This window comes from Tursiops truncatus, chromosome 7 (assembly GCF_011762595.2).
Source record: "Tursiops truncatus isolate mTurTru1 chromosome 7, mTurTru1.mat.Y, whole genome shotgun sequence".
Taxonomy (NCBI): Eukaryota; Metazoa; Chordata; class Mammalia; order Artiodactyla; family Delphinidae; genus Tursiops; species Tursiops truncatus.
In genome coordinates this window covers 8932212-8948925 of record NC_047040.1, presented here as the reverse complement: position 1 = coordinate 8948925, position 16714 = coordinate 8932212, and the positions used below count along the sequence as shown (strand labels likewise).

Sequence of the window (16714 nt, the reverse complement as noted above, 5' to 3'; positions counted from 1 at the left end):
CATCTGATCACAAACTTGAATCATGTCATAACTTGTCCAGCTACCTAGTGTTAGCAGAAATAAAAACTTCATATAAGGCATTCTGAAACCCAAAGGATTGTTTTTGACAGAATTCTTCAACAAGTCATGGCATATACAGTGATTTTTCAAAGGACCTTTGCAAAAAATATCTTACGACTACCTTAAGGGCTAAGCAGGATGGACATTGTAACCCTTGCTTTTAGATGAGGAAACACAATCACATAAATGTTTCAAGTTCTCTACAAAGTCTCATGGGAGACTGAAGGGAATAACAAGGCTAGCGTCCTGGATTCTGCATTATTTTCTTGTAAAATTGAAGCTCGAAATGATTATCAAAATGTTATTTCCTCAATCCTATGGGTAGCCTGAGTTGCATAAGATCTGTGTCTCTGTAGTGTACAGTTGGTGAATTTTTGTCCCTTTCTACTTTTCAGACCTAGACAATATCAGAAACATACCTATTTATGGAAACACACTAGGAACAGTCCTAAGAAGAAATAGAATGTTACCTGATCTTGGTGCTACAAAAGAGCAATATTTTAAATAATACACTCAATCTAATTGCTCACTAGATCTATCAAAGTAAAATGTAGATTTGTTGCAGTTTTTAGGGAACACTTTTGTCTTAGTACTGGTAGGAAGACTGCTCTAGAAGATAGTCCTAAAACACATCTACGGCTCAGACACATGAGAAAATTATTTCCCAGGCTTGCAAATAGTTCAGGAGGGCACCAGGTTGGCAGGGGGTGGGAGGAGGTGAGGAGAGTAGGCTCACACAAGGTCCTGAACACAAGGTCTCCAAGGTACCCTACATGAGAAACAGCAGATGAAGGAAGCTTGAAAAGACAACAGAAGGGGTCAGAAGTAGAAGAGAGAGAAGGGAAGGAGGGTAAGGTTCAAGCAGAGCAAAGTTGCCCCTTGCATTTGAATTGTCTCTGCTCTGGGAACAGGGAATGGAACATCACTAACCTACACAGCAGATGACTTAGAAAGGCAGCCCAGAGTGGCCTGGGTGCAGGCCATGCCTCGCATGGCTTTTCAAGACTTCTGCAAGTTTTCTCACGAGGGAAATTCCTGCTGAATGGGTTCCTTGGCCACACGTCCAAACCCCTCGAGAATCCTGTTCCTTTGTGCAGTGACCAATAACCTTGACTTTTTAGAACCAAGTGAGGGAGGAGGGGCCAGAGAAGCCACCTGCTCATGATCCCAGATGGCTCATGTAGGAAGATAAGGATTGCAGCCATGGACAGCAAATATCCCGAGTGTAAACCCAGAGCTCTGTTTTCCTGGTGAATCTTATTCTGAGCATTCTCCACATGCCTTGATTTGATTCATTCTAGGATATCATTTTCCACATTTAACTTTTCTGGCCCTGTTGGGAAGTGGAAGGAGGCAAGAAGGCATTGTACAGAAACTGTTGTTTAACTGGATCAGCCCAGTCAATTGATATATTGAAGATGTAGCAAAAATATGCTAGTAAAATTATACCTTTTACTACACACTATCGTATCTATTAATGCTAAAGAGTGGAAATAGTGTACTTCTTCCTCAGCATGCTTTCATTCTATGGAGCATACTAAGCACAGCATTCCTCTATATGTTGTTAATATTGTCATTAGTCCCCACCTTAGAAAGACTTCACAGAATAATTTGTGCTTCTATTAAATTATTGATGGAAAAATAGCTTAAGACCAAATACCCTCAAACCCCAATTATAGCTAAATCATTGGCTTACATGGTGATTTCTCATAGGGTTTTTATAAATAAAGCTTCCCTTTGTTTTTACAAAAACCTTAACAGGGAGTTAGGGTAACCAGGTTATCCCAGGTTTATAGATGACGAAACTGGAGTTGGTAATGTTTGAGGGTCTTTTATGAACTCACATGGAGAGTAAAAGGCAGAGCCAGGTAGGAACCCAGCATTACCTGCAACATGACATTGGCATGTATAGTGATATTTGAAAACATCTTCACAAATAAGGTATCATTTTATGTTTACAACAACCTAAAAGGTAGGTCAGAAAACTCTTGTTCCCTCATTTCACAGATGAGGAAACTCCAGCACATAAACATTTAAGGATCTTTACACATCACATATGGACAATTATTGGAAGAGTCAGAACTAACCACCTGGACTCTTAGCAAAAATTCATGATCGTTTATTCAAAATCTTTAAAGCCAGAGGTAAGATATGATGTTTTATTATTTTAGAAAGACAGTGTGGTGTATATCCTATTTGTTATAAAACACTCCAGTAGGGTCTGGGACAGAATCTCATTCTCAAATATACTGTATTAGTGTTCCTGCAGCAAATTGTGCGAATTCACAACAACTGTGATAAATATTTTATTGGACTCACGGCAGCTGAAGTCCAGATTCATTGCCAAACTAGTTAGTACAAACCTGTGAAAAAATATTGGCTTTCAAAACTTCTTTGACTTTGTAATTAGGGCTAAAGGACTGGGGGGGGCCTTTGCTCCATTTGGTAGAGCTCACTTCCTTTAGACAGAAGAGACAGAAATGATCATCATTGTGTCTTTATAGTCCAAATCCTGTCTACAGTGTGAGTAGTCATAAGATTTACTACCTTTTAGATATAGATTACTGGTTGTATTTTCCTTTCCTTCCTAGATCCTTGGGATATTGAAAACACATCAATTTGCAGCATAAGCAACAGGAAAAGACGTAAGAACAATCAAAACTCTTCCTGTAACAAATATCTTTCTTTGCTACAAAAGCTTCATTCAAATTTTTGGTAATATCCTTTAAAATCAAATGATAAACTTGTTGGCATTTTAGATGATTCACATTATACATGTTGAATTAGGTGAGCTGGGCTAATTGATGTTACTTGTAGGCCTCAAGAAGTTCAGTGTCACAAGTGCAGTACAGGTTTATTCTTCACTCACATAAAAGGATAAAGTGGTTCCCAGGGTGGAGGGGTGCTCACTGAGGGCCCAGCTGATGGAGGCTCTGACATCTTGAAAATGTTGCTTCCACGGTCCCCCTGGATAAGAAACAAAGTGGAAGCAGAAGTATGTGCAGACAAGAGGAAAGGGTAAAGAAGTGACCAAAGCGAGTGCCTTCCATGGCAAAGCTGTGTCCAGTCCCGGCCTTGGGGGTGGTCCCTGGAGCAACCTTGACCAGGAGGTCAGATGGAGCCGTAGGGGGCCTGGTGGTAGGAATATTCCTACCTCTTCTACATAAGCTTCCCCTTTCCAGATTTCCTTTTAAAGAACTCCATGCTGTATAGGTCCTAGGACACAGGCTGAGACTGTAAAGGAATTTTACTTTTTTCTGCAGGGATCAGCAGTGGTGACACTTCAGAATTGAGTAACGAAGATGAGCCTCAGGAAATGTCTACCTCACTCCTGAGAAATGGGTCAGGTAAAGAAGATTAGGATGCCAAGCCTTGGCCTGCAGAATGTCAGGAATGAAAAGACACTGTTTCCTGGTGCATTTTATTCTGAGACCTTGACTACCTTGTATCCAGTTAATCCTGGGAACTACTTTTCGGATTTTAGAAAATGGAAAGAGGCAGGAAATTATTATAAATTCATGTTTAATAGAATGACTCACATTCACTAAATGTATGTAATTTTATATTCCTATAGCAGAAATAATCACCAAAATGATGGTCTCTTTTTAAACACTTACTGTCATGCCTGCTAACACTAAGATCCTAGATTTCTATAGTGATATACTGGTTGACATTAATGTCATTTGTAATCGTAAAAGCCTCAAAAGACAACTGGTCCTTCTGTGTAATTATAGACAGAAATAAAAGCTTCAGATCCACCATTCTCAAACTTTAGTATAGTCTGTGACAGATATTCATCACATTGTAGTTGGATTGTACCATGATATTTTAAATTCCTTTGGCAAATGAGATCTTACTCTGTTACCAGAAAATCTCTAAGTCTTAGGAAGGCTAACTCTTGCTTCCTCATTTTAGGATGAGGAAATAGATGTACAAATGTCTAAGGGTAAGAAAGGGTGACTATTTTATGTAACCGGCAGGAAGATAAGAGCTGTGTCACATGATCAGAGTCGAAAGAGGGGATATGAGGGACCTGGCATATTCACAGGGGAATGTATCAGTGCCTGATGCAAGAAGACTTATTTAGCAACGATAATAAATACATATGTATATATATATGTGTGTGTGTGTGTGTGTGTGTGTGTGTATACATACACACACATATATACATATATATGTATATATATTGGTGGGTATATAATCACCAGTATTGGTGTGGATTTTGAAATATATATTCAGATTGAGAGGGAAAAAGCAAAAACCATAAAGAAACAGAGAGGGTAGGAATGGAACAAGTTGTATGATATACAGAACACCTAGAAGGATAATGCCAAAAAGGATGAACAGAGAAATAAAAAGAACAGATATTAAGAGTATAACTGATGAAATGAGAGAAATCAACACAGAAGTTAAGAGAAATCAGGGACAGAGAAGTTCACGGATGGGCAGAAAATTGAAGAAAAGGAGGAGGAGAAGGTGTGGCTAGATTGAAAGAGACAGAGAAAATCTCTGTTGGATATGAGGTGTAGTCATTGGACAGGTGTATTTTTCTTCAGCCCATCTGAGCTTCGAACATTGATCAGCATGACCACATCAAAGTCTGTCTCCTGGTTGCCATCTACAGTCTGCTGTTTCCTTATTTCCCTGCAATGTCCTGTGGATTCAAAGCTCTAAAAATAAATAGAGGAAGAGACTCAGAAGAGATGCCAATCTATTAGCATGTGATAGAAAAGCCAATTGTGATACTAGTTCTCAGTTATCTTTGTTTTACTGTCTGCACAGAGGAAAAGCTCTTCCTTCTTTACCTATCTCTCCCCCAAAACATTGCCATACATGCACACACCAATACACATACTCATATACAGACAGGCCTGTGCACAGATTTGGACTGTTTTCAACAGGTTTGAAGGAGCCAAAAGAGAAAGAAGAGCTCAGCTTCTGGGTGGAGGGAGGTGATGCTAAGTGGATAATGCAAGGAGAAATAATTGAAAAATTAGGCTGAAAAGATATCTGAGTAAATTTCTTCAAATTAAAAGATATCTGAGTAAGTGTCAAGTTTTTCTAAGTGGACATGAGATCCAAATATCACGAGATTGGGAAGTTTTGTAGAGGAAGATGGATAATTTTCAAGATACCTCTAGGAAGTTCACCAGAAACATGATAATAAAGTCTGTGACTGATGGACAGTCCTGTGATGTAGAAAGCTCATAGAGAACTGGCAGAAGTAATAATAGTCAATAGTGTGGTCAGTGTCAAAAAAGCAGGCAGATGGTGACAATGAAAGTGGTAAACTGTGAGATGAAGCCAAATGTGGTTGAAGAAAATATAGATAAACACAAAGATTGTAAGTTTTTTAAGCCAAAAGATCAAGATAAGATTAAGAGAAACAAACTGAAGCAAAGAGAAAACAGAAAGTGATGTGACAATATAAAGAGGAGTACTTCAACGGTAAAACTAGATCCAGAGACAGAAGCATAAAAAACTAGACAAAATGAGATACATACAGGAAGCAATCAATGGAGAGGAATAAAGATGAGACACAGAGATAACTGCATAGATAAAGGGTTAAAAGATGAGAGAAAAGTGGTAGAGAGAGAAAAGGGCAGTGTAAAAGAAAGAAAGGAGAGAGATGGAGAAATTGTGGGATCTGAGATGACCATGAGACAAAAGCAACATTGGCACAAGGGGTGGTTCACACTAGCAGTGAGTTTTCAGGGTAAGGTGTCCCCAGGTATCAAAGTGGCTCCTGTAACTCACCCAGATTACAAGGTACCTCACCAAAGGGGTTTCATGTACTCTTAGGGTTTCAATCACCATCTACAATCTAATGGTTCCTAAACACACATTTCCAGCCCAGCTCTGCCTTCTAAGATTCCAAACTCAATTATCCAAGTGTCAGAAAGGCCTCTGGCTAAGGTCCTGAAGGTTCTAGACTTCTCCACTTAGATGTCTCTCAGACTCAACACTTTTAAAACTGAGCACATCATCTTGCCCCCTAAAGAAAGCATCTACTCCTCCAGTGTTTGCTATCTCTAAACCACTTATTAACTGACTCATTCTTTCAAGTTGAAATTCTCAGAGTCATCCATGACACAGCCATCTCCTCAATTGATGTACCCTATCTGTCACCTAACTCTATCAATTATTCCTTTTATATGTCTCCACCCTGTCCATTTATTTCCATCTCCATGCCAGCACTCTCGTCCATATCTATATCACTTCTCACTTGAACTAGGTCTACAGGCTCCTTATTTGTCCTCCTTCTCATACTGTTCCCACCAAACACATTCTAAGTGATTTAGCTAAATTGTTCCTTCAAAAATGCAATTATGTTCATGCTGATTTCCTACATAATAGCCAAATATCACTTAATTTTCTTTAGGAATAATTTAATTCTTCTTCATGTGATCTCCAAAGCTCCACACCTGAGGCTCCTGCTTCTTTCTCCATTCCCACCATTCTCTCTCATTCTCTCACTCTATGTTCAGACATACTAAACTCCTTTTGGTTACTTGTATTTGCTGAATCCAGACCTTTGCACGTGCTTCTCCATCCATGTGGGACTATCATCTTAGTCACCTTTCTTCCTAATCTGGTTAACTACTGCTTCCATGATACCTCCTCCAGAAGAGGTCCCTCAGCTCAAACTCTGCGAGTTCCTCCTGCCTTCTGCATCCCCAGAGTATCCTGTACAATCTGTGTCCTAACATTCTCCATGTTTCAATGTACTCACTCATCAAGTGTCAGTCCCCTGGTTGCTCATAAGATTGACAAGCATTCACTCTTCATGCATCATCATCACTCACCTCAGCACCTGGTACATGAAAGATGCTCAGCACACTTGTTGAGTGAATAGAAAAAAAGTCCACTTTCTGTATTCCAACATTTGGAATTTGTCTGGTAAAAATTAGTTTCTTATAGTATTTATATGAGAATATCTATAAAAATTATTTTAATAATTGAATTATGTATATACATATAAATGTAATAAATAATATTTCTGGAAAAGAATAATGTCACATAAAAGTAAGTACAAATGTATATAAAAACATCATTAATGGATGGATGGGAAAAGCATATAAAGAAAAAATAGTAAAACAAAGATACATATTTTGGGCAAAGAGGAAAAGAGAAAAGGCAGATTAAAAGGAAGGGACAAGGACAGTGAGAAGCAACAAAAGAGAAAGCGACCTCAGAGGTAGAGTCACCCTGTGATGTAGGAGTCCGTGAAAGGTGGCTGGTCAGAAGTGAGGGGCGGGGTGCAAATGAAAATTCTTTACAAATCATAACTTAGGAACAGAGCTCCAAGGACTTGAGAAATGTTCCCGTGTCATGTGTTTTTCAAAAAGTGTGTCTAGAAGCCAAGAAGCAAGGACTGAAAGTAGCCAAGCATTGACATGATGGGTAAGGACACCCAAGGTCAGGGTAGAGGTGGTTCAGCAGACACCACAGACCCTGGGGGAGCTGTGGTAAGTGATCGGTGTTCAAGGAGAACTCCTACCAGCTCACAACAGGGGGCGGGCCAGTTATGGAAGGTGAAGGTCACAGGGCCTGTGCTGCAGCATTTCAGGAGTCTGAAATCAGAGCTCCAGTTCCTGATGCACTTGACTCTAAACATACTTTGACAAGGAGTACATCCAGTCTATGTCAGAATCCCATTCCCCTCTTCATTTGCTTGAACTGACCCATTGGGGAACTGCAGGGAGAAAAGAATTCTGTTTAACAGAATGGGTCCTGTTGATTATACATGGATGATGTCGTTAGAATACACTGGTAAAAATGGCAGTACCGTAGAGCAAAGAAATAAAAGTGCTCTTCTGCTGGTAGATAATAGTGCCACTTTGTCAAAACCTTGGAAAGGCCTCAAAAGACAAATAAACGGTCCTTTGCCCTGACAGGAATAAAAGACCTCAGACAACTATTCATGAACTCACCATATAGTTTTGAAGGATGCTCTCTGGCATGTTACTGATTTATACAGTGATTTCTCATTAGCTTTTGCAACTAAGATCTCATTTAATCTTCATAAGAAATTAAAAACCTGAACAGCATAACTGTTGTTATCCCTGTTTCATAAATGAGGAAACTGATGCACATAAGTAGTGAAGAGAGTTTTCAAAGTTTTACAGTTTTTTACAGTTTCAAAATTTTTAGTTTCTGACCACCACCTGTTACTTTCTAGATACCACGGATATTGGAAGCAATTCTACTTTGGGAAAACAGAGTGAGAAAACAAGTAAGAGTGCATAAGAATTTACTCGATTTTCATGTTACAAACCAACTATTTTTTAATGCTAAAGTTTATTATTATTTTCTATACCTTTAATAAGACAAAAAATTAGTGCCTTTTAAAGTAACTATTTTTTCAAAATGCTCATATCTTCACATTGCTTTTTATGCTGATTTTAAAATGTTTCTTATAAACACTGTTATATATCTTTCCAGAATTTTTCTATGCATGTGTTAACACATTTTGCAATGTAGTTTTATTTATCTAAATAGGATAATTCTATGCATACTTTCCCTTTTAAAATTATTATATCATACCTAGAAAATTAAAATATTTAACATTTTAAATTGAACTACAAATTCTTTTTAAGGGATGCTTTAACATGTACTATTTTCATTTTTAGTGTGGTTGAGTATTTTCCATTTGTTATTGGTCATTGGTTTTTCTTCTTCATAGAATGCTCAGTCATGTTGTGGTATTTGTATTTTTCTTACCAAGCTGAATGAATATAGAAATCTTTATATGATATACATGTACATTAAATCTTGATTCTATATGTTCCTAACATTTTGTCCCATTTGTTGTTTTTCTTTTAGGTTTGTTAATAGAATATTTTGTCCTAGAGAAGTTATACATTTTTAGGAATCAAATTTGTTAGCTTTTTTCTCTCTAGTTCTTTGGTTTCCTATCATATTTACAACAGCTTCTAGCTGAAGATTTTAAAAATATTGCTCTATATTTGATTCTAGAATATTTGAAGTACCTTATCATTTTTAATATTTACATCCAAAACCCTGTGAGTTTTGCCTATTTGTGTGTATGTGAGGTGAGAATTTTAAAAATATTCCTTACACTATTACATTATGATTTCAATCACTACTTTGATCACACAGTGTCTTCGCTTGTCTATATATTAGTTTTTCTTTTACAAGAAAATTGCAAAAGATAAAGGAGAGCTCAGAAATAGCACCAGATTGATGATTCACTGGGGGTGAATTTTAAAATTAACTCAAGAAGATTCCTCCACTCCCTTCCCAAGTTCATTGGAAGTTCTAATTAGAAATATGTTGAAGTTGCAGATTAATTTGGGGAGAACAAAGACTTATACCCATTTATTCACATCTTATTTAATGTTCTTCTACTAAGAATTTTCATACACCTTAAAAAAATTTATATGCCGAAGCCATTTGTTTCTCTCTATGAATATCTTTTTTTCCCATTACAAAATAGCTGGAATAAATTTAAGTGAGACAAGACTCTCAAAATCTTTATTTAAATAGGAAATCTATGGTCATTTTATTATCCATTTGCATATGAGGAAATCAGAATGCCAAGGATCTTCTTCTGATTCAATATAAAATCTTACAAGCATCTGTATAGTTTAAGGATCCAAATGTCACTTAAAATATTATGGCCAGGCCCCCAAATGATCAAGACAATCAATCAGAATTAAGTTTCTGAAGAAATTGTCTCCATAAAAAGTGGCAATAATTTCAAATAAGGGGGTTATCACAAGACCCCTTCAAATAACTCTTTCAAGGACAAGTTTATATTACAGAGAACAGAACAAATTGGTAATGGTTACAAACAGACACATCTCCATATTTTACAAGACTTATCTTCTTATGAAATTTCTCAATTTAATACTGTCAAATCAATTCTTTATGTTAGTTTTGTGGTACAGACTGCTCTCTCTCCTTCTACAGCTATGGTTTGAGGGGACTTTCCCTCCTTTTTCTGTAATTCTGTTAGTTATGAAGACTTACATTTTAAAAATCTGGTCTCTGGAATTTGATTAGTTAGCCTTGTAAGAAACGCAGGCCCATAGAGTTGGATTGTGTTGGCAGAAATAGAGAAAAAAGGACCTGGAAAGTATTTTAAAAATAGTAAAATAAGATGTATATAAATTTTTCTACTTCAGCCTCCCATCTTGTTGCTAAATCTGAATCAGCTTGTGATCTTTATCATTTCTTTTCAAATTTCCTTTCTCGCCTTCACCTAAATACATAATGTGAATGATTTGTTCAGCATTTACGTGAGGATGTTTACAATATTTTTTTAAAACTATATCTTATATTTAATAAGCATTACTACTTATAGGCTAAATATTATTACCAGTATCATTAAAATACTTTATACAGTTTTTCTTTGATCTCCAAATACTGAGGACTCTTCTTTATACGCGTTCTATTTACCAGACCTCATCCTATGGGCCTCATCCCACTTCAATTTTCACGGCTCGATTTACCCATTTCACACTCTCAAACTTCTACAACTTCTCTTTCCTGGAAAATCAGACCACATCTATACTAATGACTGCTAAAACCCAGTCTTCCTTCATGGTACCCATTTTGGGTGAAGATACACAAACAGACTTCAAAACTGAGCATCATTACTGGTGTAGCATGGGAATTTGGCATAATGGAAGGAAAAACCAGATTTGGGATATCCCACAAAACAGAGGTATAGAAGGCTTTAGCAGAGAGGCCAAGATTTTGAAAGACTTTGGCCAAGCTTGTGCTCATGCTAAAGACTGGATAGAATTCTGTTGGTTGCATATGAAGTTCCCATAGCTCGTCCTATAATGTGGCAGGATAATTCACAGTGACCCCTGCTTCCAGAGAAGAAAGAAGTGAACCCAGAGCTTCCCTTTCTTAAAAACTCTGAGTTTCACCCAGAGGCAAAGAGTCAAGGGTCTCATTTGCAACATAGCCCAGGGTCCGGTCACAACAATGGTTCCCAGTGACACATATACTTGTTGACACAGCCCCACAATCTAGCAACCTTACATGCTAAATGCAACGTGGGAACCTCCGTATTTTTCCACCATGATGAAACAGAAAAGTACTAATTCCACAAGGTTAGACCAGTGTCATACCCCAAACACTTGGAATGATTTCCTCCTCCGTCTGTCCTTGACCCAGGTTAAAGTTCCTAGCATCAAAGGAATTCCTTCCTCCTGCTGTGTGGCAGGTAAGAAGAGAGTCTGCATTAGAAATAGTTAAGCTTCTGCATATTGATGCATCCAAGAATGTGTTGGATAGTAATTTAAATGAATATCAGTTTGTGAAACGTTTAATCCAAATATATGATGGTATACTTAAAGCCAAAAAAAGACATTAAAATAAAGGGAGGGATAAAGAAGTGTCAGCAAACTACAATTAGAAGGTTGGTAATTTTTCGTAGTTAGTTCTTTGTCATGGATAGTGATGTAGTAATCGATGTTGTTGGCTAATGAGGATTCTCTGTAGATCTCATTGTGAGGGTGAGGCTGCCTCTACACCACAGGCTCCCAAGAGGGCTATACAGATTGACCATAGATGAGCTGCTCTGCTGACCTCATGGGTGAGGCAGGCGTAGGCAGCAGGTGTGGAGAGCAGTGTGCATAGGGAGGCAAACATCTTCCCAGGAGCCTGGGCATTAGACCTGAAGGGATCTGTCCCTAACAGGCTGGTTTCTCCAGTCAAGAGGATGGAGCTGGTGCAGCTTATCGGAGGGTGGCCTGATCCTGGTCTTTCTGACTGGGAGGTCATTGGTTGCCTCTTGCTTCATAGCACCTGGCAAGCCTTGGCATCACTGTGCTCAGGTGAGTAAGCTGGGAGAACCTGATGCACTCTCTTGTCTTCTGGAGAATCACAGTCTCCTACTTGCTGATAGCTCCTTCCTGGTCATTTGTTGGTGATGTTGATGATAGTTTCGATAGTAGTGGTTCTATTGGTGGTGATGGTCCCTTCATGGCTTCCTGATATCTACATGTTGGCATGTACCAGAGATTTCATCCCTAGGGACTACATCCAGTCTGGTAGCTATAAATTCCATCAATATGTTAATGACTGCCAATTATACTTCACCTCCTTTGATGCCTCTATTGAACTTCCAAGTCATAAGTTCAACTTCTTACTCCAAACTTCCACTTGGAGTCTCAAATTTGACACATGAAACAGATTCCTTTATTTCACTTCCAAACCTGTCATCCACCACCGCTCACCCTTATCTCAGTAAATGGCACTAATTCTACTCAGTTGCTTGAGCCGAAAGTATAGAAAATGTGTTTGATTCCTCCCTTTTTCCTAACCCCCACCCCACATTCATTCATCAAGTTTCAAAACTATATATATATATATATTTTAAAAAGAACCAAATAGAAATTCTGAGATTGAAAAGTATAATAAATGAAATAAAAAACAAGGAAAAAAGTGGGTGAACTCTGAAAATAATTGTGTGCATGTGTATACATATACAGCCGGTTCTCATTTTTCATGGTATATAGGTTTCATGAATCACCCCAAACACAAAAATAGCTAATCGTGTACCTTTGCTCCCAGGAGAAATACAGGGTTTGGTACCTGTGAGCCTCTGGTCACATTTTTGTAAACCAATAAATATATATCTTTGTTTTCTGAGTGTTTCTGTTTAAAGACACCTAATTTAATATATACGTTGATTCATCAATGTTGAACTCACAGCCGACAGCACTATAACTCATGCCTGATCGGAGCTTATCTAACACACAGATTTTCTCCATAAGTCACATCACTGTCTTAGGAACACTAGACAGCACTTCAGCACTAGGTTTGGGGGCCATTTTAAGCAGCAAAATCACCAACAGAAAACACAAAAGTGAGAAAAACATGGAACTAAATAGTCGGCAAAAGGAAACTTGTTTACAGAATAAGCTGAAACAAGGAGACAGAGCATTGCCTTGTTCAACCTCATCTGGGAACAGGTGCGGCCAGCAACTCAGATTTTTCACTGCTCTGTGCATCACCATGAATGACCATGAAAGTGCCCTGAGTACTGATTTGGGGGGTGCAAATAAACTTTAGGGAGTGGGTGACTTCACAAATATGGAATCTGTGAATAATGAAAATTGGCTGTATGTATACATATTTTCATTCTTTCTAGAATTATTTTAAATTAAATAATACATCTGTTCTCATAGGCAACATTTTATTATTGTTGTTTGCCAGATAGCCTGCAATTTGGATTTATATTTACTTTTTGACCCAAGAGTTACTTAAGAGAGGGTGGGAGAAAATGTACATTCTCTACTTCTATTTTCTGGGTATGGAGTTGAATATGTATCAATAATATCAACCCTGTTAAAACATATTATTTGAGTCTTTCATAGCCTCCTCATTTTGTCCACTTGATCACCTGTGGACTGAGGGACATAACAATAAAATTATCTTCTAGTAGAGTGTTTTTACCTCTCATGGCATTTCCTGTATTTTCTACTTGCTTAAAACTTTTTGGCCTGAATCACACTTTCTTTGAAATTCAGATCATGACTTCCTGGTTTCTTTTTGTTGATGTATGCTGAATATACCTTTGTCTATACATTTATTTTCAACATTTAAAAATATGTTTTTACTTGAGTGTTTTGTATATGGTTAAAAGTTGGGGTTTACTTTGTAATTTAATCTCAAAATATTTTATTTAAATAAGTGAATTAAGTCCATCTATTTTTATTTTTAGGACCAAAGTGTTTGAAAGTCATATTAATTTATATTGTTGATTCATCTTGTTCTAGTGTCTTAGATATTAAAAATGCCAACACTCTGCATTCTGTCTTCAATGCATTTATGTGCATGTATGTACTTGTGATACTTAGGAAGGTTTGCATTTTTGTGGTAGTGGTTACAGCTGGGCATATGACTGCTTAGCTGAGACTAACCCTTCCAGCTTTCCCTGCCCTGCCAAGCGACTATGGCATCTGAGTAGAAAAAATGTGAGCCTCTTTTGGGTCTTTCCCTTAAAAGAAATGAATGGTTGAGCCCCTGCTCATTTCCCATATTTCCATTGGTTAGGAGTATATACTTCTGATACTTACAAAGGTTTGTACTTTTGTTATAGTGATTACTCTTAGAATTACCTTTATGTGATACCTTTGGTCCTCTCTTTAGACAGAACCCATTAATTTCCCACCCAGGAGATTTATAAAATTAGTGTATATCCTATTTCTCTTTCCCCTCTCACCCAATTTAGGCCATGATGTTCCCTTTATTTTTACCTCTTAGCTATTAAATGTGCTTTGTATTTATCCTTTATTTATCCAAATAATACCCTTTGACTCCTAGCTGTAGAACAAACTATGACCTTGCCCTACCACCCATATTTGTCCCTTCCTCCCAATTTTTTTTTATATTATATCATTTCTATATTGTAAGGGCATATACATTTATGCCCTGGCCTGTCACCTCATCTCCATTTTTATTTTAATCCTTTTGCCAAAATTTTTCCAGTCCTGTCTTGGTTTGCTGAAGTGGATCCTCTAGTAGTCTTCTCAAAGGAACAAGTACTCATAGGAACAGTATTTCCAGAATTTCCCTATTCAAAAGTATTTGTTTTTATTATTTATACCTGAAAATAATTTGCTCACTCTTTACTTCTAGAAGTATTTTGTACTGCTTGTACTTTTTTTCTGTGGCATTAAATGTTGCTATGGAAAATTCTATAGCCAACGAGATCCCTCTCCCTTGAAAATGACTTGTTTTGCCCAGGCTGCCCATTCAATTCTTTAAAGTATGGTAAGTTTGCTGGAATATATTTCAGGGTTGACTGGAGCCAATTTTCTCTGCTACAGAGTGAAAATACATGTACTTATGATATGTATATTCATTTTTTAAGTAATTTCAGAAAACTTTTTCTTGAACTTATCTTCAATTATTTCTTCTGTTATTTTGGTTTTCTTCTTCAAGAATTCAAATGATTTGTTTACTGCCTTTTCTTGACAGGGATATCACCCATTTATTTCTTTTAAAGGAAAGGCCCAGAGTCTTCTGCTCACATCCTATTGGAGAACCCTTAGTCACATGGCCAGAGCTAGCTGGGAGGTGAGGCTAAGAAATATAATCTCTAGACAGGCAGCCAAGGGTCTGGTTGTAACTCTATCCCTATGGAAGAAAAGAAAGGATGATTATGGGTGACAAATAGCAATCTGCTTACTTGTTCTCCATGTTTTCATCCAAAGTCACTGATTTCCTCAAATTAAGAGGGAAATTCAGACTCTCCATTGGTTCAAACCCACCCTTGTTGTCGCTTGAGGCCCTTTGGCAATAAAAGGAGCTGGAACTTGGATGCAACACAGAGCTTTGTGGCCAGAGACAAGCCATCCCTGAGTGAGAAATAAGAGAGAAAGCGTTAGAAAAGTTTGTTGTAACTGACGAACGCAGCTCTCAACCAAATGAGGAGAAACAGACAAGAGAGAACTTAATCAATTAAGCAGAAGCCAGACTCCTGGTATCACATCAGATCTAAACACAGTTATTTAAACCAAACTAATAGCACATACCACACCGTGTTGGTGCAGTAGAGATACGTGACCCTCCATTCTCTGAATTAAGTTCTGTAATTTTCATTTCTATCTCATTCTTTGTTTTCTTCCTCTTCTTCACCTCTCTTCTTTTTCCCACCCCTCTCCCATTCTACTAATGTTTTTCTTGTATACTTTATTTCTTTTGTTCATTCTTTTACATCACATCATAAAAAATACTGCTGTTGGGTTTATACAGCACTGTAGAGGTGGCAAGATTTTCCTTCTGGAGTTGAAACATATTCAGATATATTTTGTTTCCATTTCTGCTGATTATTTCTAACACCATATATATATTTAAATATATTATTATTATATGTTATATATATTTTAGAATATAAATAAGTGTAAATAAATATATACTTATATTTTTAGCATCTCTATCATTTTTTTCTCCATACTTATCTTTATCACCTTGTTTATTTCCCAGGTTATATTTACCCAAGTCTAAGACTTTTGTTCTCTGAGAGTTTGTGAAATCTCACTGCCATACTTGATTTATTATAACAGTTGGCATGGGTAGTCTAAGCACAGTTGGTTCTTTCTCCTACTTACTTCTTTGTTAAACCTGTTCTCTCAAATAGTTCTTACTGTGCCCCAGGATGAAGTCTTAGATAAGCCCCAGAGTTGTGCTAATCCTTTTCAGCAGCAGTGATATTCTCATTCAGTATTTAAAAGACTGAGCTGATATAATATTAAAACTGTCAACTTTGTAGTGAGCAAGTTGGATAAGGCCAGCCTCTTCTTTCATCCACACTTCCTCTCTAACACCATTCAGTATGTGCTGCTTTTAGCTAATTCAAATTGAGGAGGAAGGAAAGAAGGAAGTGGTAAGGAGCAGGAATGGCCCTCTTACAATAGATCCTTCATGTCTCCCAGAAATGGCAGATTCATGAGCCATATTTGTGGGTTCTTCAGATATTCACTGTCTTTATAGAGACTTTCTCAACTGAAGGTCCCCTGATGCAGGAAATCTAACTGATGGCTTACCACTTCCTTCTTAGTCTCCCAGCTTCTAGGAGGTCCACACCTCTCCTGGGGTCACCTCTTTCATCCAAATGATCCTCCTGGATACAGTATCTCTCAGGAACTAACTGAGCCCCTCCCTT

The 16714-nt window shown here is 37.5% G+C and overlaps 1 protein-coding gene and 1 long non-coding RNA gene across 12 annotated transcripts in view; one reads left to right on the top strand and one right to left on the bottom strand.

The window, feature by feature from the left end:
• Positions 1-16714, top strand: part of SP100 (SP100 nuclear antigen) — an 84697-nt gene that overhangs the window by 49515 nt on the left and 18468 nt on the right. For 10 of the 11 annotated variants that reach the window (XR_012332952.1, XR_004527340.2, XM_073807151.1 and 7 more), the window contains 3 exons: positions 2652-2705; positions 3324-3407; positions 8243-8296. Coding sequence is in view for 9 of the 11 variants with exons in the window: in XM_073807151.1 (XP_073663252.1) it covers positions 2652-2705; positions 3324-3407; positions 8243-8296 (192 nt within the window). In the remaining 2 variants the exon portion in view is untranslated. The remainder of the gene's footprint in view (positions 1-2651; positions 2706-3323; positions 3408-8242; positions 8297-16714) is intronic. The other variant, XM_073807147.1, reaches the window with a different exon arrangement.
• The window catches only part of LOC117312929 (uncharacterized), a 29962-nt gene continuing 22778 nt past the window's right edge, over positions 9531-16714 (bottom strand). The window contains exon 3 of the long non-coding RNA XR_012332953.1: positions 9531-15407. This is a non-coding gene — a long non-coding RNA (uncharacterized lncRNA). The remainder of the gene's footprint in view (positions 15408-16714) is intronic.